Source organism: Eschrichtius robustus, chromosome 4, assembly GCF_028021215.1.
Source record: "Eschrichtius robustus isolate mEscRob2 chromosome 4, mEscRob2.pri, whole genome shotgun sequence".
Lineage (NCBI taxonomy): Eukaryota > Metazoa > Chordata > Mammalia > Artiodactyla > Eschrichtiidae > Eschrichtius > Eschrichtius robustus.
The window spans coordinates 48,004,430-48,029,275 of record NC_090827.1 but is presented as its reverse complement, the minus strand read 5'-3'; the positions used below and the strand labels follow the sequence as shown (position 1 = coordinate 48,029,275).

At 36.6% G+C, this 24,846-nt stretch overlaps 1 protein-coding gene across 1 annotated transcript in view; it reads left to right on the top strand.

Moving 5' to 3' along the window:
• The window catches only part of TLL1 (tolloid like 1), a 220,235-nt gene extending 195,609 nt beyond the window's left edge, over positions 1-24,626 (top strand). The window contains exons 19-21 of the mRNA XM_068542094.1: positions 16,696-16,909; positions 23,106-23,356; positions 24,492-24,626. Of these exons, the coding sequence (XP_068398195.1) occupies positions 16,696-16,909; positions 23,106-23,356; positions 24,492-24,626 (600 nt within the window). The remainder of the gene's footprint in view (positions 1-16,695; positions 16,910-23,105; positions 23,357-24,491) is intronic.
• Positions 24,627-24,846: the final 220 nt, after the last annotated feature.

Genomic DNA, 24,846 nt, shown 5'->3' with positions numbered 1-24,846 from the left:
ACTTAAAACAAGAACCATTTTATAATATCCCATGGTTTTGTGGGGACGAGATCATGATTTGAGTAATGCTTTACTGGCAATTCTTTGGTTGCCCATGGCATTGATTGAGGTCAGTAAGTAATATTCACCTGGGGCATGGTCTGGTTGGGAGGGTCAAGTTGGCTTTAATTTTATGTCTGTCACCTTGGTAGGGAGGGCTAGAAGGCTGACTTAGCTGGGACAACCAGAGCACCTACACATGACCATTCTAGCATGGTGGTCTCAGGGGAACCATACCCTTTACATGGAAGTTCTGGATCCCTAAAAAGAGTGTTCCAAGAGGCCCAGGGGAATACCTAAGTAGCTCCCGAACATTACCTCTATGCATTCTATGGTAAAGCAGATCAGAAAAGCTAACCAGTATTGAAGGGGAAGAATATTAGACTTCATGATTCAATGGGAGAAGTAGCAAAGAATGTGTAGCCATCTTTAATCCCACACATGCATTTAAGTGTATGAGACAGCATATATTCGGGAAAGTAAAGATGACACAAATGAGTTACTACCTATACTCTCCTGAGTAGTTTTCTCTAGGCAAAGTCCAGAATGTGCAGTCAGAATACTGTTAGGTTCTAGTATACCACCTAGTATACAAACAGGAAATATTTAAAGGTAATTTTTTTCTAATTCAATACTAAATTCTATCCAGTAATATAAAATAGCAATTTGAATACAATAATAACATAAATTATGTCTCTACATAATGAACATACTCATTAATTTTTGTCTTTAAGTCATGAATTCCCTATTATAAAGCAAAATATGAAAATCAAGTAGAATTGTGTGTATGAGTCAATATAGCGGTTCTTGAGGATTTTTTTGTATTCTTGTATATACCTTCTCTTATCTTTATAAGACCCTGGAATATTATCTTCATATAAATGCAGTAAGCTAGGGAGCTGGGATCCAGAGACCCTGGGAGTGTCATTTTTGAAAATTCTAAAATAGTCACTCTCTCATATGAAATTCTACAAATAAAAATATGAATGTTTTTAAGTTTTCCATTTCTTGAAAATGCTCTCCAAATTGTAAAATGTAGCTTGGGCACATTTGTATCTCTTAAAACTGTACTTAGGCTAAGACTGTGTGTATAGTTCCCAATGGTTTCAAAGTGGTATCTTGTATATTACCTGAAGTTGATGTCATAAATGACACTTATAGATAAGGAAGCAGTCCCAGGCAGTTTAGATGACTTGGAAAGTTTATAAAGGTAGTAGGAGTCTAAGTACCTTCAAGCCCAAGCATTCTGTCTCTACAGAAAAATCTTATTTTTCCTTATAGCATCCTGCATCAGAGAAGAAAGAGATCCATAATTGCTGTGTACATTTATGCAATAATTTAAATGGAAAATAATCATATTTCCTAATATGATTAGGAACATTTGTTAGGATAACATCCTAACAAAATTACAATGATTAAATAAATGATTAAACAAATATACAGCAGAGACTTGTGTCTAGATCCTAGCGCTTCTACTTACTAGTTGTGTTATCTTGGGAAGATACTTATCATTTTAAAACCTTGATTTCTTCATCTGGAAATTGAAGCTGCTGTTTACGAATTTTGTGTGTATACAAAATGAACTTGTATAAAACGTATTTGGCACAGTGCTTTATTAAGTGCCAATAAATGCTGCTGTATGAGATCATAATAATAATCATAATTATGATAATAATCTAAAATTTTTTTATTTTTATTGAAAATTCAACCATGATCAAGTTTTTGTGTAGCCTTATCAATTTGAAATTCAATCCTTAGTGATCCACTGATTGTTTAGTAGCATATTGTTTAGCCTCCATGTGTTTCTGTTTTTTATAGTTTTTTTCTTATAATTGATTTCTAGTCTCAAAGTGTTGTGATCTGAAAAGATGCTTGATATGATTTCAGTTTTCTTAAATTTACTGAGACTTGTTTTGTAGGCTAGCATGTGACCTATCCTGGAGAATGTTCCATGTGCACTTGAAAAGAATGTGTTCTGTGGCTTTCAGATGGAGTGATCTCTACATATCTATTAAGTCCATCTGGTCTAATGGGTCATTTAAGGCCAGCGTTTCCAGATTCATTTTCTATCTGGATGATCTGTCCGATGATGTAAGTGAGGTGTTAAAGTCCCCTACTATTATTGGGTTACTGTCAATTTCTCCCTTTTTGTCTGTTCATATTTGCTTTATATATTCAATATTTAGGTGCTCCTATGCTGGGTGCATATATATTCACAATTGTTATATCTTCTTCTTGGATTGATCCCTTCATCATTATGTAGTGTCTTTGTCTCTTGTAACAGTCTTTATCTTAAAGTCTATTTTGTCTGCTATAAGTATTGCTACTCCAGCTTTCTTTTGATTTCCATTTGCATGGAATACTTTTTTCCATCCCCTCACTTTCAGTCTATGTGTGCCTCTTTTTTTTTTTTGGCCATGCCTCATGGCTCTCAGGATCTTAATTCTCCAACCAAGTCTCCCTTCAGTGGAAGCACAGAGTCCTAGCCACTGGACGACCAGGGAATTCCCAGTCTATGGGTGTCTTTAGATCTGAAGTGAGTCTCTTGTAGGCAGCAAATATATGGGTCCTGTTTTTGTATCCATTCAGTGACTCTGTGTCTTTTGGCTGGAGCAATTAGTCCATTTACATTTAAGGTAATTATTGATATGCATGTTTTGTTGCCACTTTGTTAATGGTTTTGGGGTTGTTTTTGTAGGTCATTTTTTTTCTTTCTTCTTCTTTTTTCCCTTCTCTTGTGATTTGATGACTGTGTTTAGTATTATGTCTTTAGACTCCTTTTCCTTTTTTGTGTGCATATTTATTATAGATTTTTGGTTTGAAGTTACCACAGGTTTTTTTTTATAGCAGTCTATGTATATATGTGATTATTTTAATTTGCTGATCTCTTCATTTCAAATGCATTTTAAAATCCCTGCATTTGTACTCTCCTCCTATCATGATTACTGTTTTGGGTATCATATTTTACATCTAATTCTTTTGTGTATCCCTTAACTGCTTACTCTGAATACAGACGATTTTACTAGTTTTGTCTTTTAACCTCCTTACTAGCTTGTATATGTATGATTTCCTACCTTTGCTGTATGTTTGCCTTTACTGGCAAACTTTTTCATTTTGTAATTTTCTTGTCTCTAATTGTGGCCTTTTCTTTTTTGCCTAGACAGGTTCCTTTAACATTTGTTGTAAAGCTGGTTTGGTGGTGCTGAATTCTTTTAGCTTTTGCTTGTCTGTAAAGTTTTTGATTTTTCCATCAAATCTGAACAAGAACCTTGCTGGGTAGAGTATTCTTGGGTGGAAATTTTTCTCTTTCATCATTTTAAATATATTGAGCCACTCCCTTTGGCCTGCAGAGTTTCTGCTGAAAAAAATCAGCTGATAGTCTTATGGATGTTCCCTTGTATGTTATTTGTTGCTTTTCCCTTGCTACTTTTAATATTCTCTCTTTACCTTTTTATCATTTCTTTTTGTTTAACATCTTTCCTGGAGTATAATTGCTTTACAATGGTGTGTTAGTTTCTGCTTTATAACAAAGTGAATCAGTTATACATATACATATGTTCCCATATCTCTTCCTTCTTACGTCTCCCTCCCTCCCTCCCTCCCTATCCCCCACCTCTAGGTGGTCACAAACCGCCAATCTGATCTCCCTGTGCTATGAGGCTGCTTTGCACTGGCTATCTACATTACGTTTGGTAGTGTATATATGTCCAAGCCACTCTCTCACTTTGTCACAGCTTACTCTTCCCCCTCCCCATATCCTCAAGTCCATTCTCTAGTAGGTCTGTGTCTTTATTCCCATCTTACCCCTAGGTCTTCGTGACCTTTTTTTTTTTTTCTTAGATTCCATATATATGTGTTAGCATACTGTATTTGTTTTTCTCTGTCTGACTTACTTCACTCTATATGACAGACTCTAGGTCCATCCACCTCGCGACAAATAACTCAATTTCGTTTCTTTTTATGGCTGGGTAATATTCCATTGAATATATGTGCTACATCTTCTTTATCCATTCATCTGTTGATGGACACTTAGGTTGCTTCCATGTCCTGGCTATTCTAAATAGAGCTGCAATGAACATTTTGGTACATGACTCTTTTTGAATTATGGTTTTCTCAGGGTATATGCCCAGTAGTGGGATTGCTGGGTCGTAAGGTAATTCTATTTTTAGTTTTTTAAGGAACATCCATACTATTCTCCATAGTGACTGTATCAATTTATATTCCCACCAACAGTGCAAGAGGGTTCCCTTTTCTCCACACCCTCTCCAGCATTTATTGTTTCTAGATTTTTTGATGATGGCCATTCTGACTGGTGTGAGATGATATCTCATTGTAGTTTTGATTTGCATTTCTCTAATGATTAATGATGTTGAGCATTCTTTCATGTGTTTGTTGGCAATCTGTATATCTTCTTTGGAGAAATGTCTATTTAGGTCTTCTGCCCATTTTGGGATTGGGTTGTTTGTTTTTTTGTTATTGAGCTGCATGAGCTGCTTGTAAATTTTGGACATTAATCCTTTGTCAGTTGCTTCATTTGCAAATATTTTCTCCCATTCTGAGGGTTGTCTTTTGGTCTTGTTTATGGTTTCCTTTGCTGTGCAAAAGCTTTTAAGTTTCATTAGGTCCCAAATGTTTATTTTTGTTTTTCTTCCCATTTCTGTAGGAGGTGGGTCAAAAAGGAGCTTGCTGTGATTTATGTCATAGAGTGTTCTGCCTATGTTTTCCTCTAAGAGTTTTAAAGTGTCTGGCCTTACATTTAGGTCTTTAATCCATTTTGAGTTTATTTTTGTGTATGGTGTTAGGGAGTGTTCTAATTTCATTCTTTTACATGTACCTGTCCAGTTTTCCCAGCACCACTTATTGAAGAGGCTGTCTTTTCTCCACTGTATATGCTTGCCTCCTTTATCAAAGATAAGGTCACCATATGTGCATGGTTTTATCTCTGGGCTTTCTATCCTGTTCCATTGATCTATGTTTCTGTTTTTGTGCCAGTACCATACTGTCTTGATTACTGTAGCTTAGTAGTATAGTCTGAAGTCAGGGAGCCTGATCCCTCCAGCTCCATTTTTCGTTCTCAAGATTGCTTTGGCTATTCGGGGTCTTTTGTGTTTCCATACAAATTGTGAACTTTTTTGTTCTAGTTCTGTGAAAAATGCCAGTGGTAGTTTGATAGGGATTGCATTGAATCTGTAGATTGCTTTGGGTAATATATTCATTTTCACAATGTTGATTCTTCCAATCCAAGAACATGGTATATCTCTCCATCTATTTGTATCATCTTTAATTTCTTTCATCAGTGTCTTATAATTTTCCACGTACAGGTCTTTTGTCTCCTTAGGTAGGTTTATTCCTAGATATTTTATTCTTTTTGTTGCAATGGTAAATGGGAGTGTTTTCTTAATTTCACTTTCAGATTTTTCATCATTAGTGTATAGGAATGCCAGAGATTTCTGTGCATTAATTTTGTATCCTGCTACTTTACCGAATTCATTGATTAGCTCTAGTCGTTTTCTGGTAGCATCTTTAGGTTTCTCTATGTATAGTATCATGTCATCTGCAAACAGTGACAGCTTTACTTCTTCTTTTCCGATTTTGATTCCTTTTATTTCTTTTTCTTCTCTGATTGCTGTGGCTAACACTTCCAAAACTATGTTGAATAATAGTGGTGAGAGTGGGCAACCTTGTCTTGTTCCTGATCGTAGTGGAAATGGTTTCAGTTTTTCACCATTGAGGACGATGTTGGCTGTGGGTTTGTCATATATGGCCTTTATTATGTTGAGGAAAGTTCCCTCCATGTATACTTTCTGCAGGGTTTTTATCATAAATGGGTGTTGAATTTTGTCAAAAGATTTCCCTGCATCTATTGAGATGATCATATGGTTTTTCTCCTTCAATTTGTTAATATGATGTATCACGTTGATTGATTTGCGTGTATTGAAGAATCCTTGCATTCCTGGTATAAACCCCACTTGATCATGGTGTATGATCCTTTTAATGTGCTGTTGGATTCTGTTTGCTAGTATTTTGTTGAGGTTTTTTGCATCTATGTTCATCAGTGATATTGGCCTGTAGTTTTCTTTCTTTGTGACATCTTTGTCTGGTTTTGGTATCAGGGTGATGGTGGCCTTGTAGAATGAGTTTGGGAGTGTTCCTCCCTCTGCTATATTTTGGAAGACTTTGAGAATGATACGTTTTAGCTCTTCTCTAAACGTTTGATAGAATTCGCCTGTGAAGCCATCTGGTCCTGGGCTTTTGTTTGTTGGAAGATTTTTAATCACAGTTTCAATTTCAGTGCTTGTGATTGGTCTGTTCATATTTTCTGTTTCTTCCTGGTTCAGTCTCGGCTGGTTGTGCATTTCTAAGAATTTGTCCATTTCTTCCAGGTTGTCCAATTTATTGGCATACAGTTGCTTGTAGTAATCTCTCATGATCCTTTGTATTTCTGCAGTGTCAGTTGTTACTTTTCCTTTTTCATTTCTAATTCTATTGATTTGAGTCTTCTCCCTTTTTTTCTTGATGAGTCTGGCTAATGGTTTAACAATTTTATCTTCTCAAAGAACCAGGTTTTAGTTTTACTGATCTTTGCTTTTGTTTCCTTCATTGCTTTTTCATTTATTTCTGATCTGATCTTTATGATTTCTTTCCTTCTGCTAACTTTGGGGGTTTTTTTTTTGTTCTTTCTCTAATTGCTTTAGGTGCAAGGTTAGGTTTTGTATTTGAGATGTTTCCTGTTTCCTAAGGTAGGAGTGTATTGCAATAAACTTCCCTCTTAGAACTGCTTTTGCTGCATCCCATAGGTTTTGGGTCATCATGTTTTCATTGCTATTTGTTTCTATGTATTTTTTGATTTCCTCTTTGATTTCTTCAGTGACCTCTTGCTTATTAAGTAGTGTATTATTTAGCCTCCATGTATTTGTATTTTTTACAGATCTTTTCCTGTAATTGATATCTAGTCTCATAGCGTTATGGTAGGAAAAGATACTTGATATGATTTCAATTTTCTTAAATTTACCAAGGCTTGATTTGTGACCCAAGATATGATCTATCCTAGAGAATGTTCCATGAGCACTTGAGAAAAATGTGTATTCTGTTGTTTTTGGATGGAATGTCCTATAAATATCCATTAAGCCCATCTTGTTTAATGTATCATTTAAAGCCTGTGTTTCCTTGTTTATTTTCATTTTGGATGATCTGTCCATTGGTGAAAGTGGGGTGTTAAAGTCCCTTACTATGATTGTGTTACTGTCAATTTCCCCTTTTATGGCTGTTAGTATTTGCCTTATGTATTGAGGTGCTCCTATGTTGGGTGCATAAATATTTACAATTGTTATATCTTCTTCTTAGATTGATCCCTTGATCATTATGTAGTGTCCTTCTTTGTCTCTTGTAATAGTCTTTATTTTAAAGTCTATTTTGTCTGATATGAGAATAGCTGCTCCAGCTTTCTTTTGATTTCCATTTGCACAGAATACCTTTTTCCATCCCCTCACTTTCAGTCTGTATGTGTCCCTAGGTCTGAAGTGGGTCTCTTGTAGACAGCATATATACAGATCTTGTTTTTGTATCCATTCAGTCAGTCTGTGTTTTTTGGTGGGAGCATTTAGTCCATTTACATTTAAGGTAATTATCGATATGTAAGTTCCTATTCCCATTTTCTTAAATGTTTTGTGTTTGTTATTGTAGGTTTTTTCCTTCTTTTTTGTTTCTTGCCTAGAGAAGTTCCTTTAGCATTTGTTGTAAAGCTGGTTTGGTGGTGCTGAACTCTCTCAGCGTTTGCTTTTCTGTAAAGGTTTTAATTTCTCCATCGAATCTGAATGAGATCCTTGCTGGGTAGAGTAATCTTGGTTGTAGGTTTTTCTCATTCATCACTTTAAATATGTCCTGCCATTCCCTTCTGGCTGGCAGAGTTTCTGCTGAAAGATCAGCTGTTAACCTTATGGGCATTCCCTTGTGTGTTATTTGTTGTTTTTTCCTTGCTGCTTTTAATGTGTTTTCTTTGTATTTAATTTTTGATAGTTTGATTAATATGTGTCTTTGCATGTTTCTCTTTGGATTTATCCTGTACGGGACTCTTTGTGCTTCCAGGACTTGATTAACTATTTCCTTTCCCATATTAGGGAAGTTTTCAACTATAATCTCTTCAAATATTTTCTCAGTCCCTTTCTTTTTCTCTTCTTCTTCTGGGACCCGTATAATTCGAATGTTGGTGCGTTTAATGTTGTCCCAGAAGTCTCTGAGACTGTCCTCGGTTCTTTTCATTCTTTTTTCTTTATTCTGCTCTGCAGTAATTATTTCCACTATTTTATCTTCCAGGTCACTTATCCGTTCTTCTGCCTCAGTTATTCTGCTATTGATCCCGTCTAGAGTATTTTTAATTTCATTTATTGTGTTGTTCATCATTGCTTGTTTCCTCTTTAGTTCTTCTAGGTCCTTGTTAAATGTTTCTTGCATTTTCTCTTTTCTATTTCCAAGATTTTGTATCATCTTTACTATCATTATTCTGAATTCTTTTTCAGGTAGACTGCCTATTTCCTCTTCATTTGTTAGGTCTGATGGGTTTTTACCTTGCTCCTTCATCTGCTCTGTGTTTCTCTGTCTTCTCATTTTGCCTATCTTACTGTGTTTGGGGTCTCCTTTTCACAGGCTGCATGTTCGTAGTTCCTGTTGTTTTTGTTGTCTCTCCCCAGTGGCTAAGTTTGGTTCAGTGGGTTGTGTAGGCTTCCTGGTGGAGGGGACTAGTGCCTGTGTTCTGGTGGATGAGGCTGGATCTTGTCTTTCTGGTGGGCAGGTCCACGTCTGGTGGTGTGTTTTGAGGTGTCTCTGGCCTTATTATGATTTTAGGCAGCCTCCCTGCTAATGGATGGGGCTGTGTTCCTGTATTGCTAGTTGTTTGGCATAGGGTGTCCAGCACTGTAGCTTGCTGGTCGTTGAGTGAAGCTGGGCCTTTGTGTTGAGATAGAGATCCCTAGGAGAGTTTCGCCATTTGATATTACGTGGATCTGGGAGGTCTCTTGTGGACCAGTGTCCTGAAGTTGGTTCTCCCACATCAGAAGCACAGCACTGACTCCTGGCTTGAGTACCAAGAGCCTTTCATCCACAAGGCTCAGAATAAAAGGGAGAAAAAATAGAAAGAAAGAAAGAAAGAGGATAAAATAAAATAAAGTGAGATAAAATAAAATAAAGTTATTAAAATAAAAAATAAAGAATAATTATGAAAAAAATTTTAAAAAGTAAAAAAAAAAAAAAAAGAAAAAAGAACAGACAGACAGAATCCTAGGACAAATAGTGAAAGCAAAGCTATACAGACAAAATCTCACACAGAAGCATACACATACACACTCACAAAAAGAGGAAAAGGGGAAAAAATAATTTATCTTGCTCCCAAAGTCCACCTCCTCAATTTGGGATGATTCGTTGTCTATTCAGGTATTCCACAGATGCAGGTATATCAAGTTGATTGTAGAGCTTTAATCCACTGCTTCTGAGGCTGCTGGGAGAGATTTCCCTTTCTCTTCTTTGTTTGCACAGCTCCCGGGGCTCAGCTTTGGATTTGGACCCGCCTCTGTGTGTAGGTCACCTGAGGGCGTCTGTTCTTCACTCAGACAGGATGGGGTTAAAGGAGCAGCTGATTCAGGGGCTCTGGCTCACTCAGGCCAGAGGGAAGGAGGGGTACGGATGTGGGGCGAGCCTGCAGCAGCAGAGGCTGGCGTGACGTTGCACCAGGCTGAGGCGCACTATGCATTCTCCTGGGGAAGTTGTCCCTGGATCACAGGACCCTGGCAGTGGCGGGCTGCACAGGCTCCCGGGAGGGGAGGTGTGGATAGTGACCTGTGCTCACACACAGGCTTCTTGGTGGTGGCAGCATCAGCCTTAGCATCTCATGCCCGTCTCTGGGGTCCACGCTGATAACCGCGGCTCACGCCCATCTCTGGAGCTCCTTTAAGCAGCGCTCTGAATCCCCTCTCCTCGTGCACCAGGAAACAAAGAGGGAAGAAAAAGTCTCTTGTCTCTTCAGCAGCTCCAGGCTTTTCCCGGACTCCCTCCTGGCTAGCCGTGGCGCACTAGCCCCCTTCAGGCTGTGTTCACGCAGCCAACCCCAGTCCTCTCCCTGCAATCCGACCAAAGCCGGAGCCTCAGTTCCCAGCCCCCGCCCGCCCCAGCAGGTGAGCAGACAAGCCTCTCGGGCTGGTGAGTGCTGGTCAGCACCCATCCTCCGTGTGGGAATCTCTCCGCTTTGCCTTCCGCACCCCTGTTGCTGCGCTCTCCTCCGCGGTCACGAAGCTCCCCCCTCCGCCACCTACAGTCTCCGCCCGTGAAAGGGCTTCCTAGTGTGTGGAAACTTTTCCTCCTTCACGGCTCCCTCCCACTGGTGCTGGTCCCGCCCCTATTCTTTTGTCTCTGTTTTTTCTTTTGCCCTACCCAGGTACGTGGGGAGTTTCTTGCCTTTTGGGAGGTCTGAGGTCTTCTGCCAGCGTTCAGTAGGTGTTCTATTAAGAGCAGTTCCATGTGTAGATATATTTCTGATGTATCTTGTGGGGAGGAAGGTGATCTCCACGTCTTACTCTTCTGTCATCTTCTCAAGACCCCCTTTTTGTCATTTTAATTACAATGTGTTTTGGAGTGTTTGGTGTGTTCCTCCTTGGGTTAATCCTATATGTGACTCTGCACTTCCTGGACTTGGATGACTGTTAAGTTTCCCATGTTAGGGAAGTTTTCAGCTATTATGTCTTAAAGTTCATTATCAGCCCCTTTCTCTTCTCCTTCTGGGACTCTAATGCAAATATTAGTGCACTTGATGTTGTTCCAGTGGTCCCTTAAACTGTCCTCATTTCTTTTCATTCTTTTTTCTTTTCTCTGTCCATCATCAGTGATTTCCACTACTCTGTCTTCCAGCTTGCTGATCTGTTTCTCTATTATTTAGCCTACACTTGATTCCTTCTAGTGTATTTTTCATCTCAGTTATAATATTTTTCATCTCTGTTCGGTTGTTCTAACTCCTTGTTTAAACCTTCTAACTTCTCGTTTTGTGCATCATTCTCCTCCCAAGTTCTTTGATTATCTTTACAATCACTACCTTGAACCTTTCTCAGGTAGATTGCCTAGCTCCACTTCATTTAGTTCTTCTGGGGTTTTTATTTTGTTACTTCATCTGGAACATGTTCCTCTGCCACTTCATTTTGCCTAAGTTGCTGTTTTTATTTTTATTTTTATGTATCTAGTAGGTTGGTTATGCTTCCTCATCTTGGAGAAGGGGCCTTTTGCAGATGTCCTATGTGTCCCAGCAGTGTGCTCCCTTCTTGTCACCCAAGCTATATGCTCTAGGAGTTCTCCCTATTACGCCTGCATGGGTTCTTCCGTTGTGGCAGGCTGACTATGTGGGTGGACTGTTAGGCTTGGTTGGCCCCTGGTCTGGTTGGTTGCTTGGACCTGCCTTGTGTGGAGGCTGCCAGCTGCTGGTTGGTGGGGCCTGGTCACAAGGCAGCTACCTGCAGAACCCCAGGGGGCCCCAAGGCTAGTGCTGGCTCACTAATGGGAAGAGTTAGGGTCCATAAGACTCCGGGGCTGTTGCCCCCACACTGGTGGGTGAAACCAGGTCCTGGTGTTAGTGCTGGACTACTGGCAGGCAGAATCAGGTTCTGGGGTCTGGTTACAGGGCCCAGGAGTCCCAGAGCTGATATAAGATCACTAGTGGGGGGGGTGGGGGCAGTTCCTGAAACACAGGTGGGTACTGGGTCTGGGGTGTTCTGGAGTTTGTGTTGGCCTGCTACTGGGCAGGGTCAGGGCCCAGCTGGTCCCAGGGCAGGGTCTGGCCTGCTGTAGGCAGGTTAGGTCCACAGGTTACGGGATTGTGGTTTTCTTGCATCTGTTTTCTGCTCCCTGGTGGGTGAGGCTGATCCAGAGACTAGGCCAGGCTTCCTGGAGGGCAGCACCAGGGCCCAGGGGATTCTGAAGCTGGTGCCTTCTCACTGGTGGATAGTGCTGGGTCCTGGCCATCTGCTGGATAGGGCTGTGTCCAGAGGGCTGTGGGCTCAGGAGGTCTTTAGGCAGCCTGTCTGCTGCTAGGTGAGGCCAGTCAATGCACAAATGAATGGACATGGTTGTGTTCCAGTAAAAGTTTAATTACAAAAAAGCAGGCTTCAAGCCAGATTTCCTCTATGGGACTTAGTTTCTTGACTAAGCTAATAAAGTTATGGATAAAAGAGTTTGAAATCATGCAGTTATAAGTGTTTGTCCTCATTTCCCCTGAGAATCAGAGGGTGAAAATATTTGGCCTTACTTTCTATGGTAGGCAGAATAATGCTCCCCATTCCCCAAAGATAACCTTGTCCTAGTCCCCAGAAAAGTGTGTTGTATTGAGTCACTAAGTATGTGTTAATTTGCTAGAGCAGCAATAGGAAACTAATATATTTGCCTTGTTTTTAGAGTGTGTATTTGTGTGTGTGTGTGTGTTTAATCATGAGATGCTAAATGCATGATAACAGTTTTAAAGTAAAAGAAACCTTGGTTGAAAGATACTTGGAAAAAGTCTTCCTACTAGAAAAGAGATAAAGTTCTGAATGAATAAAGGGATAAAGTTCTATCATTCCTGGCTTCACCCTGTCTTGGTTCTGGGAGGCTCAACTGATCATTAAATTTCTGGTACTTTTTTCATATTCTGAATTACTCTTCATTAAAAACAAAATAAAACAAATGAAACAGAAATAAAGTTCTAGGCATAAGAGCACACAATAGGCTTATGTCATTTTTATTTTATTTATCATATCCTAAAGCTTTGCTAAGTTATATAGTTGTGATTTACAGCTTCATATATGGGATATTTGGAAAACAAAACACCCATAAGTGTTATATAATTCTCCACCATCAATCCATTATAAGTATATTTGATCACTGTTATAGAGTATTCATGGGAAAGAAAAGGTCTTTTGAATCAGAAGACTGGGGTTTATATTCCACTGTGCCTTTTTTTTCCAGTGGCCTCTAATCCTTCCAACATCTTGTGGGAAACCAAATGATAATTCTCACCGAAGGGAGGAAAAGGCGAAGGATGGCTAGGACTCGAGAGCTCTGAATTTCATCTCACAACTGCTCACATTGTATCAGTCTCTTTAATTCTCTTAGTTTAAATCTTAGCTAGATTTTACTTCCACATTAAGCATTATCATTTTATTATCTTGTCCCTTGTGAATGTATCTTGTCCCTTGTGAATGTGACTTTGAATGGCCTTATCCTTTAGCCAGTGCATGTATTTTCAGTAAAAGTACCTCCACAGATGTTCATATGAGGGGGTTGCATATGGAAGCTTGGCTGGTGGCCAGGAAGGTAGATTAGGCTTGCTTGGATGTTCCAGAAACAAACAGTTATTCTTTCCAGAGCTTAAAATGAAAGTTCAGTTTTATTCCTTTTGAATGAAACTCCTTAAATGCATTAGAATTTCTTACTAGAACTTACTGTTATTCACTCTTTTTGGTCTTTCTAAAACCTGGATTATGAACCTTAAAATCATAGAAATATAATCATGGAGTGAATAAGGTTTAAATGTTTGAATACCAAACTGTAAAGTCTGAATATAAACGCTTAAGAAAAATATTTAGAAGTCCCCAAAAAAGAAGGCAGTGTTTCAGCAGAAATCAGAGTTTCTTACAGCTCCACACATCAGCTTTTCTGTTCTGTCTCCATTGTAGAGTTGAAGGACTTCGGGGGAATCTTTTTTGGGAATCTAAGTGTCTTCTAGGGAGACATTTCTGTGCCATTGGTTCCTGGTGGCTGGAAATTTTCACATTCTGCATCATTTAGACATAGAGACTCATGGCTCAGGATGTGTAATAGAATAAAGTACTAAATTGTGTATCTCACATTATCTTTGGGGACTCTAAAAACCGTTTTTAAAGATTTTCTATTTTCCCATGGACTCCTATAATACCATTCTATGGCCTAGAAATATTTTATATTAAGGCCAAGTCACTATATATGGAGGGGTCTCTACGTGGATGTCTCTATGATATTACAGGGCCGATTTATGAGATCTCAGCATGTGAATTTGTCACATTTTGCTTGTGTGTGGTGGAGCATTTGGTTAAGCTGACTTCTGGAAAAGGACCAAAAGGACCACCCAATCTTTGCAGCTGACCTAACAAGCTGCTACTTATTCCAAGAAGAAAATTCAACAGTACTTTAATGAATGAGAGTTATTTGCATCGTTGAGAATGTGTCAGCTACAAAAGCTTTGCCTAATCTGACTCTTATAGAGTCAGTCTGATTCCATTAGTAATCTGATAAAAAGCTGGAGCCAACTGACTCCAGACCAGGTGTCAGCATGCCCCCAGCCCACTAGTTCAATGCCACCTTGTGTTGTATTGCTCTGCTCTGTAAAATATGTTATGATTTACTCCAGAAATCCTGCATTTATTTCATTAGAGAATGAAGTAGCCACTTAGTTATCTCATTCACTTAGTTTTCAGTGGACCAATCAATGGACTGAACATGTGTGGTCTGTAAATTCTGATCCCATTTTTAACTTTTACTTAAAGGATAAGCTTTAGAATGCCATTACCCCCATCATTCTTAAAATTTTCTCTTGTACACAGTAGGTTTCTCTGCTCTTTATATTTATAGATGAATGGTTCTAAAGCCCATTCAAAAGAGACAATTATTCAACATGCAACAGTTTTCAGATATTGTTATATTTCTTTTTAAGCAATATTTATCTTATTATTTAGAAGCTTTGTTGCATATTTAGCTAAAAAAAAAAACTCTTGGTGCAGCTAAGCTGATTTTCTCTTATTGCTTTCTTAACAGTTACAAACTGATATTAAGACTGTTTCTGTGTACACAAAGATAATAGAAGCTGACTGAGTACCATCTTATGAGAGGCAGATTACCAGAAGTTTTGGTTTGCCATGTCTACGTTGTTTCCATTCATGGGATTGGCCATAAACTGGGTTTAAGTAATTAGGTAGATGAATGGAGAGACTTATCCAGACATCCAGCCAACAATCCATTCAGTGTCTTCTATAGTCCATGCACCGTGTGTCTACTCTGCTTCATTCTCTGCCACTAGATTACAGAGATTAATAAGTGACAAACCCTTTGGTGATGGTGTACTTTGAATGTTGTGCTTCAGATTAAATAAACTCTGCTAAAGTCTCCTTGTTCACTATATTTTTCTGCACTGTGTTTGTTTCCAGTGAGATTCTTTGTGCTGTATTTAATCTTTTTTGAACTAGCCAGAGTCATTGGTTGAATGAAGTAAATATTCCTTTTTACTCGTAATAATTATAGCAAATAGTGATTCACTAATGCTTATTGGTTATAACATTTTAATTTATATTTTTAAGTAGGGCACAGTGGAATGAGACATGAGAGATCAGCCCACTTCCTTTTCTTTTGTCTCTTCACTCTTTTCTCCTACTCCCTAATTAATATAAATTGCTTCCTTCATTTCTTCCCTTACTCCTCTAAAGTCAGAAGTGAGAGCAGATGGTAGTGTGGTTGGAATAGATAAATGTGGTCAACAGTGAAGGAGAACCAGTCTTAGTCACTTTTTTCTTTCAAAAATACAAAATGTATGCTTTAAATTGAGAATTATAATCACTTCACAAAACTGCATTAAAGAAAACATGTATGTAGAAAGTTTATGTACAAATATTTTATGCTGTAGGGATTGTAGCAAAATTAATACATTTTCAAGCATATTTTATATTTCCTCCAATTTATTTTATTTTTTTTTAGCTTTGCCCTATAGACTTAAGTAGTAGTGATGGTTTATTTCTTGAATGTATGATGGTTTTTATGAGGAATGGAAAAAGCCTTAATTGGCAATGGCAAATAACCTAGAATCCCTGGAATTATTAATAGTTTGGACAATTATTATTTTCAGTCAGTCTCAATTAAACTTTCATTGTTATATTTAATGTGTTAAATATTTAATAAACTTTTATTTTAAGAATTTGCTACACATAAAAAAGCATACTAAACTTTGCAAGACTCCAAATATTAAAATAAGTGTACCATCTCTCTGAAAAGTTAATTAAAAATAATCTAGCCTAAAGTCATATTAGTGTTTTCTAATAATATGGGTTGTAAGATCTAAATAAAGAAATGTATAATGAAAAATCCCTTTGTGTTATGTATTCTATTAAGATTTACTACATTTAATTTTTGTGAAAATAATTACTTGTTTAATTATTTTATGGGGTTTTCTTTTTAGTTTAAGTGCTCAATGGTATGATGATGTTCAGTAGTTTATGATCATTAACACCAGAAGGAATCATTTTTAAAATATAATTGTTTAAAATTTTCTGATGCATTAAGAATAAATTCAGAATTAAATTCAGAATAAAATATCATTTGTTATTATAATCTGTCTAAATTCTGGAGTAGCCTTAATTGCAATAGTAGAATTAGTTGCAATAGTCAAATAGTACAATAGAATTTCATGTGAAGTTATTACATTGTTTTCCTCATTATAAAGTCTTCCTAGAGACTTTATATTCTATTGATTTCACACCCCTTTCAATGATGTGCTAGATGGATTGAATCATTTGCATGGCCTGGACATATTATTGTTCTGTATTTCTGCTCCAAAGAAAAGAACCTATTTTGAGTGATATGTGGCTTTTTAATTTTTTTCCCCTTTCTTTCTTTCTTTTTTAATAGGTCTTTAGTGAGTTTGAGATTGAGCAGCATCAAGAATGTGCTTATGATCACTTGGAAGTATTTGATGGAGAAACGGAAAAATCACCAATTCTTGGACGACTGTGTGGGAACAAGATACCAGAGCCCCTTGTGGCTACTGGAAATAAAATGTTTGTTCGGTTTGTTTCTGATGCATCTGTTCAAAGAAAAGGCTTTCAAGCCACACATTCTACAGGTCAGTAAATTAGGGGATGCTTCTCTTTTCTGAGTAAGATCCAAGTTTCTTTTCTAGTGTGTGCAGGGGATCTATAACAGGATTATAAATGAATCAGAAGTCTCACTGAAGCACTGTGTGAAATATTTGAGAACCACATAGCATCCTAACTAAATATCTTTGTAGCTGTTGAACTAATTAAAAGAAACACAATAGTTTGATCTGATTCATGTTCAGTGTGGTATGATCAAGAAGAACTATCTCTAAATATTTATATGGTGTATTCCATGTTAACTTTAGCAGTTTGATTTATATGTTATATTTAACAGATAGAAATCTATAGCTTGGAATTCAAAAATTTTGTTTTTGCTAAAATCCTACTTGTTTAGCTAACTTTCACATTAATATATTTTTGTAAGCCAAATTTGGAATTTAACTCTCTGTTTTACAGAGCCTTATTTTTTTCCCTTTTATTTGGTAGGCAACACAATCTTTTCCCTAATCCTAATCCCTAATTTGACTCTTACAGATTCCAGCTGTAATGGAAGTCTTTAAGAAATAAAATATAATTTAGAAAAATATGGAAAATTTTAAGCAAAAATGTCAAATAACTTTTTTATAATTTGGAGCAAGTTTATAATATATTCCATAAAGGTCCAGTAAATATCCTTTTTTTATTCAGTTAAAAAAAAAAATTCATATTTACTGAAATCATTTAGCTTATAGTGACACCTAGTGGCAGTTCTAATGCCAAAACTATTGAGACACAAATTTATCTTGGTGTAAAATGCAGTATAATAGGCTACAAATTCATCAATGAAACAATTTTAGTGCAGTAATTTTTGTCATGGTTTCCTGATTATTGTTTTCTCCTTTTACTTTCCTTTCATTTTAGAAATCATAACTTTATTCCATTGTCCAATATTATTTTCCACCCTAGTATATTCTATTATGAGCATTAGATTTATATTGAAGTCTATTTCTGAGAAAGTGGATATTGTCTGATCCATGCTAGTAATGACTGGACTCATAAATAATACAAAGTAATTATTTCTCATGATTAATATAAATATTCTGGTTTGAGAAAAATCTTTCATGGATTAAAAATTTCATACTAATGAAGGATTTTTTTATACACTTTACGTTTGTTCTTTAAATATTTTCCTGATAACTTGTCACACATTGAAGGAATGGAAAAATTGGAATCCTATGACTTGATCAATATTTTTCTGAAGCACAGAGTTAATGGCACAATTTTTAAAATAATCCTGGCTGGGCTTCCCTGGTGGCGCAGTGGTTGAGAATCTGCCTGCCAATGCAGGGGACACGGGTTCAAGCCCTGGCCTGGGAAGACCCCACATGCCGCGGAGCAACTAGGCCCGTGAGCCACAATTACTGAGCCTGCGCGTCTGGAGCCTGTGCTCCGCAACAAGAGAGGCCGCGATAATGAGAGGCCCGTGCACCGCGATGAAGAGTGGCCCCCACTTGCCACAACCAGAGAAAGCCCTCGCACAGAAACAAAGACCCAACACAGCCATAAATAAATAAATAAATAAATAAATAAATATTTTTAAAAAATAAAAAATCCTGGCTGTCACAGGTTCCAATAATGGAGTGTAAAAATATGTTATCAAAATTCTTGAAATAGCTGATACACTATTTTTAAATTACTTACCTATAAATTCCTCTGTCTTAGTTTCATAAAAACCTACTTTTATAGTTTCTCTTTTTATCTTTACCTTTACCTTAAATCTCAAGTTTTCTTGCAGCTATATAACTCCATGACTCCTTAATTTGCACAGCCTCTGCTCTGGACCCTATTTCAGTGTTTGTATTACCATTTAGAATCCACTGGTAGGACCTAATTATCTTCTCATAGAGATCATATATTGAAATCCAATTGTATATATAGCATGCACTTGATATTTCAGGCACATACATATACTTAATATAAATTACATACATTGAGTTCTCAAAAGAGCTATATGATGTATGAATTATTATCTTTATCTTCAGATAAAGAAATTTAAAATCGGAAGGATTAATTAATTTGCAAAGACTTCTAAAATTATATCAAAGCCTGGATTTTATCCTAATTCTGTTTCCAATGCTCATGTACTTTCTACTATGGTATATTTTCTCTTAACATAAACATTTTGGATTAGGAAGAAAACCAATACAAAACTGGATCACTGTTAATTGAAACAATAGGTAGAGACTGAATGCTTCCTTATTTGTCTTAATCAAATCTTCTGTTCCAACTATCCAACTGAAGAGGCTCATTTTTTCTCCCTGTTCAGTTCAAATCCATTCAAATACCCACGTGAGCAGCCCCAATCATATTTTGTAGGCAAAACATGATTCGGTCCTGTCATCTCAGAAATGAGGATTTTGAGACTAAGATTCAAATGAAACCGAAGTAGCACAAAAAATAACAGTTAGAATTAGAGTCCTAGCCTCCCAACTCCTGCTCAGCTGTGCTCGTCAAAATTTTTGGCATTACCTGTTTGTTTGTTTGCTTGTCTATTTCACGTGTAAATTTTTGCTCTCACTTAACCAGCTGTCTTTGAATTTTCTGGGTAGATTTTATTTACACTGTTACTTTCAAGTAGCCACACATGCTGAAATATTCTTATGTACTGCTTACTATTTATTTCTTTTGAAAGCTTTCTCTTTAACAAGTTTATTCCACAGTCTTTCATGAAATATTTATTTGGTACCTGCTTTGAATAGACACTGTAAAGTATTAGTAATTCATAGCAAAAAGTTAGGAATTTTGTGGGAACTTATAAGAAAACAGAAGGAATTCCTGCCTTTTGACAACTATAGTCTGATAAGTTATACTTATGATTTTCAGTCAGTTTTTACCAACAAGACAGCCAAGTCCAGTACCACATCTGTCAATTTCTGCTAAATGTATAAAGCATTTATTCATTATTTAATGTTTTCTAGAATACATGTAACTTTTATTAAGGGGCCCTGAAGTATACATTTTAATTTGCTTGAGTAAATTTATATTTCTATATACAATTTTAATTTTATCCACAAGGAAAGCTTCTAATACTATGAATTTTGAAATTAGGTGGAGAGAAATATTAATATTGCTTTATGGCTATTTTTTTTTACAAGTAATACTACCCAAATCAATGGGAAATGGACTTTATTGGAAAAAGTCCCTTTTTCCTCTAAAGGTAGGTCCAAATTCTAAGTCCAAATTTATTTTAATCAGGTAACAAATAGTGTTATGCCAGCCTTAGATAAATTATTGAAGAAAAAAATTCTTTCAGTAAAAAAAAAAATAACCTATATATTCTCTCAGAGGATAAGGCTATAATACAGAAAAAGAGGGGGAGTGTGGAGAGAAAATATTTTAAAACATGGCATGTCAGGTAGGACTTTATTCTGCAGCAGAAAGCATCATCCTAACTTAAAAATCAAATAATATATTATTAGGCTCCTTAGAAATTATTTTGATAGAACTTAATTAAATTATAGTGCCTACTAAAAGCATTTATTGCTCAAATTACAGGCCCTCACAAGGATTTAACACTTTACCAGGAAATGAACAGAAGTCTTTCCAAATTAAAATGAGGGCCACTCTTTCTGAAACATTTTAAGTCACTCTTAATTGTAGTTTAAGTCATTTGCTTTGAGTATTGTCATTTTCTAGAAGTTTTCAATAAAATCAAATAATGATGCCTCACATTTCAGATTCACAAAGGCTTTGTGAAATCTCTTTTTGTTCAAATACTTCATTTCCTTCTTGATTTCTGTTCTGATCTGGGGTTGACAGAGAATTGTCTCCTCTGGATCCTGATTTGTTTTGCTACTTTGTTTCTCTGAAGTAGGCATGCAGAAGCCAGTGCCTCTCCCACAGTCCGCCCCTTCCTGGATTGCGGAATAAAAGTAATACAAGTGCCGACAGTTGTAAACAAAACAAAGCACTCAATTATATCAAACTTTGAGAATAAGTCGAATTTTTAAAATATCTGTAAATGAGATTACACTGGTTTATACATTTATATATTGAATTCAGAAATACTTTCACAAAATATTTTACTAGCCTTCAAAAATATAATCCTTCCTTTCTGAAAACAGATTAATAGTGCTTTAAATTGTTTTTCAATTTTTCTGGCTTTTCTTTTCATGCCTGAGTGGATCCCTAGGAGTATAGATGATGGCATTTAGATATTCTGACTAGAAAATAATAACAAAATGATGATTGTGTATACTTATCTGGCTTTTCCTATGTGCAAGTTATCCTTCAAGGATTTTACATATATTAGCCCATCACTCTTCATCTAGACCCTATCATTTGACTACTATGTATGATCCCCACTTTAGGACTGAAGTGGGGGACAAAATCCCACAGCTGATGAAGCATAGAGTTCAGATTTGTACCCAGGCCATTTAGCTGTGGAGTTCTGTCACAGGGAGAGGACAATAATTCTTGGAATTACTGGGGTAAGAGAAGCACCGTGGTGGGAAAGGAAGGATGCTTGGCTTCCCGTCTGTGACACTTAAGAGATGATTCCCAAGACTGATGAGATTTGCAGCTTTCCAGAGTGGTTCTAAGCACATGTGTTTCTTCACATGTTTACATTTGTAATTGTGGCACCTACATCAATAGATTGTGCAAGACACCCCACCTACCATCTGGAAGACAAAGGGACATCATTTAACATGATGGGGAAGCCATTCTCATGATTGAAACCCTAGTTGGAAGTTCATTCATATGTTAGTTGCACAAAGGTCTCTGAATGTGCAGTTGTCTGTGACAATGCCTATAGTTTTGGCTGAGCCTACTTGTATTCAGACACATCTAGATGGGGTTCCATCCTGGGAATTCAGAAATATTTTGTTACTTAAAATCACCAAACCACAATGTGGGTAAATCATATACAAATCTGAAAAATCTAAGAATTTTAGCTGTCCTAATTCACGTTCACTGGGTCCTGCCAAGGACAATCTGGTCACAGGTGACCACACCAGGGTTACAATTGTGTTTTGATAACCAGAAGCTTAGCTGTCCAAATCTTTCCACATTGGATTTTTGTTTTTGTTCCCTCCCAACTCATACCAGTTTTCTTGGGACTTTCCTGATTTTAGTACTGAAATTACTGTTTCCCAGGAACCTCTCAGTCATTGGCAAATAAGGGCAAAAAGAAACTCTACTTTCTCCTGATACTTTTCATATCCCTTTCTTTTTCTCCCTACCCCCAACCATATGTTTGTATGTGTACTTGGTTGGAGGAGACATTGTAGACTTCCTCTACAATTTATTCTTTAGTCATTGTAAAATCTGGGAGCTCAGACTACAAAGAGTTCCTGAGAAAATTTTGAAAACTTTTATTCTCTAAATTACACTAAATGTAAATTTTATGCAGGCTTATATATTTCTTTGGTATATTTACCTCTAATGACAAAAATAGTAACTGGTAAAGCCAATATTTATTAATATCTCTCTGAAAAAGCCGTAAAAAGAGCATTTAAAATTCCTTTGTTTATTAAAAACACAAAATATAACTGACAAGGTTCTGGAACTACAAAAATAACTACAATTAATGATGTGTGTATGCTTTTCCCAACCAAGTTAGATAAATATTTCTACCTAAATAAAGTAATACTGGTCTGTATATTCTATGCAGAGAGTTCTATATGACACATATGCACATATAGGAGTTTTATATATTTTGTTGATCTTTAAGTTATTTCTTATTCCTTTGGATTCTGGGTTCTTAAATTATTAAGATTAAACTCAAATTAAGACACTGACCTTTTTTCCATGAAAACGGTTATTTAAGACTGAAAACAACATGAGATATAACAATAAAAAAATGCATTGAGAGTTACTATATAACAGGTACTGTTTTAAGTGATTTTTGTGTGTTAATTAAATCCTCAAAACCCACTAAGATTGGTACTATTATTACCATCTGCACTTTACTCTTGACCACTTTACCCTATGGATCAGAGAAGTGATGTCACTTATCCAAAGTCACTGAGCTAGTAGGTATGGAGCTGAAATTCCAACCCAGCTGTCTCTTTAGGGCCTATAACGGTACCCACTATGCCATCTGAATCTTCAAATATGGGGAACATAACTGATGGTGGAAATGAATACAGAAGTTAGAGAGTGGTTAGACTATATTAAAAGAGAAATTTGAATTGTTAAAGCTCATTGAGCTCACTTATTTCATTTTTCTTTCCTGGGCAGAGTGTGGTGGCAGACTGAAAGTGGAATCAAAACCCAGAGATCTGTACTCACATGCTCAGTTTGGTGATAACAACTACCCAGGACAAGTTGACTGTGAATGGCTGTTAGTGTCAGAACGGGGCTCTCGACTCGAGTTATCCTTCCAGATTTTTGAAGTGGAAGAAGAAGCTGACTGTGGCTATGACTATGTTGAGCTTTTTGATGGTCTCGATTCAACAGCGGTGGGGCTTGGTCGATTCTGTGGATCAGGGGTAAATACAGTACCAGCAGGATACCATAGACATGATAAAAATGCCTATAAATTGGTGATTGATATGTGTAACATATGCAAATCAGCAGTGCTTTTACAAAATGGCTTGACAAGTTATAACATGCCTCTTCTTCCCTTACTTCTCCATCTCTAATGAATTTGCTCAATAATATTGAACAAGACAGATGAATTCAATAGCTATAACTTCTTGTTACTGTCCACATCTTAACTTTTTTAATTCATGTTTTTATTGTGCAATAAATATTTAAATGTTTAATTATCTAAAAGCAATATGCCTAAACACACACCTTTGACAATTTTGTAAGCTTCTTAAAGCATAAAGCAAAAAGAATATGCACATCATTGGCATTCCTCTCTCAACAATATATTTGATAAGTGGCAGTATCTACCATTGGTGTGGGGGTTTAGCCAGTACTGTTGAATGTTGCTCCATTGCAGTGGGCACAGGACGGAGTACCAAACATAGGTCAGAGGGTGTCTACATGAGAAATAAGAAACAGGAAAGCTTAAGGTTTTCTCAATGCTTTTCCTCCAGGATTCACTGCATTAATATCAAATGTTCTTCTGAATACATATTTTGTTCTGAAGATATTAGTCCCATTTTTCAAATGTCTACCAGTGACTATTTCTTAAATAATATTGAAATCCTGTCCAAATAGCTACTGAAATGAAACAAAAATTATTCTTGGTACTTAGATTATTAAAACAAGAAGGAATGGATTTGGATTCTGGAAGTGGCTCTGCCTCAGAGCACCTTCTGAAATAGATTTAATGTCCCTTTATCCTCTGTGAACCTCACTTTCATTACTTGTAAATCAAAGGAAATTGGCTTAAAATTTTGGGAAAAAACACCAAGTTCCAGAATTTGGAAATAGACTTAATTATGTTCAAAGCTCAGTTATATCACTGATCAGACTTGTGATCTTGAGCATGTCATCTGTTCTCTGAAACTCAAGTTTTCTCATCTGTAAAATAAAGTCACTCTTATCCACTTTTCAATGTTGTTGGGAGGTTTAAATTATATACCAAAAAAATTCCCAAACATGAATTACATTGAAGAAAAAATAATTCATTCCTGTTGTTTGTTTATTTGTTTTGTTTGTTTTTGTCTTCAGCCACCAGAAGACATCTATTCAATTGGTGATACAGTTTTAATTCATTTTCACACTGATGACACAATCAGCAAGAAAGGATTTCATATAAGATACAAAAGCATCAGATATCCAGATACCACGCATACCAAAAAATAACACCAAAACCTCCATCAAAACATAAAGGAATGGGCATAATGGAAAGAAGATGTATTTCTTTTTTAAATGAAGATTTTAGCACAAAGTTTTATATAATGAGTTTGAGAAGAAGAAAACTGCAAGACCAGAATTATCTCTGTACTAAAAGAGAAGTTTCCAGCTAACCCTGATCAACATTACCAGGATATCTGAACTTCATTCTTGACAGTATAAATATAAA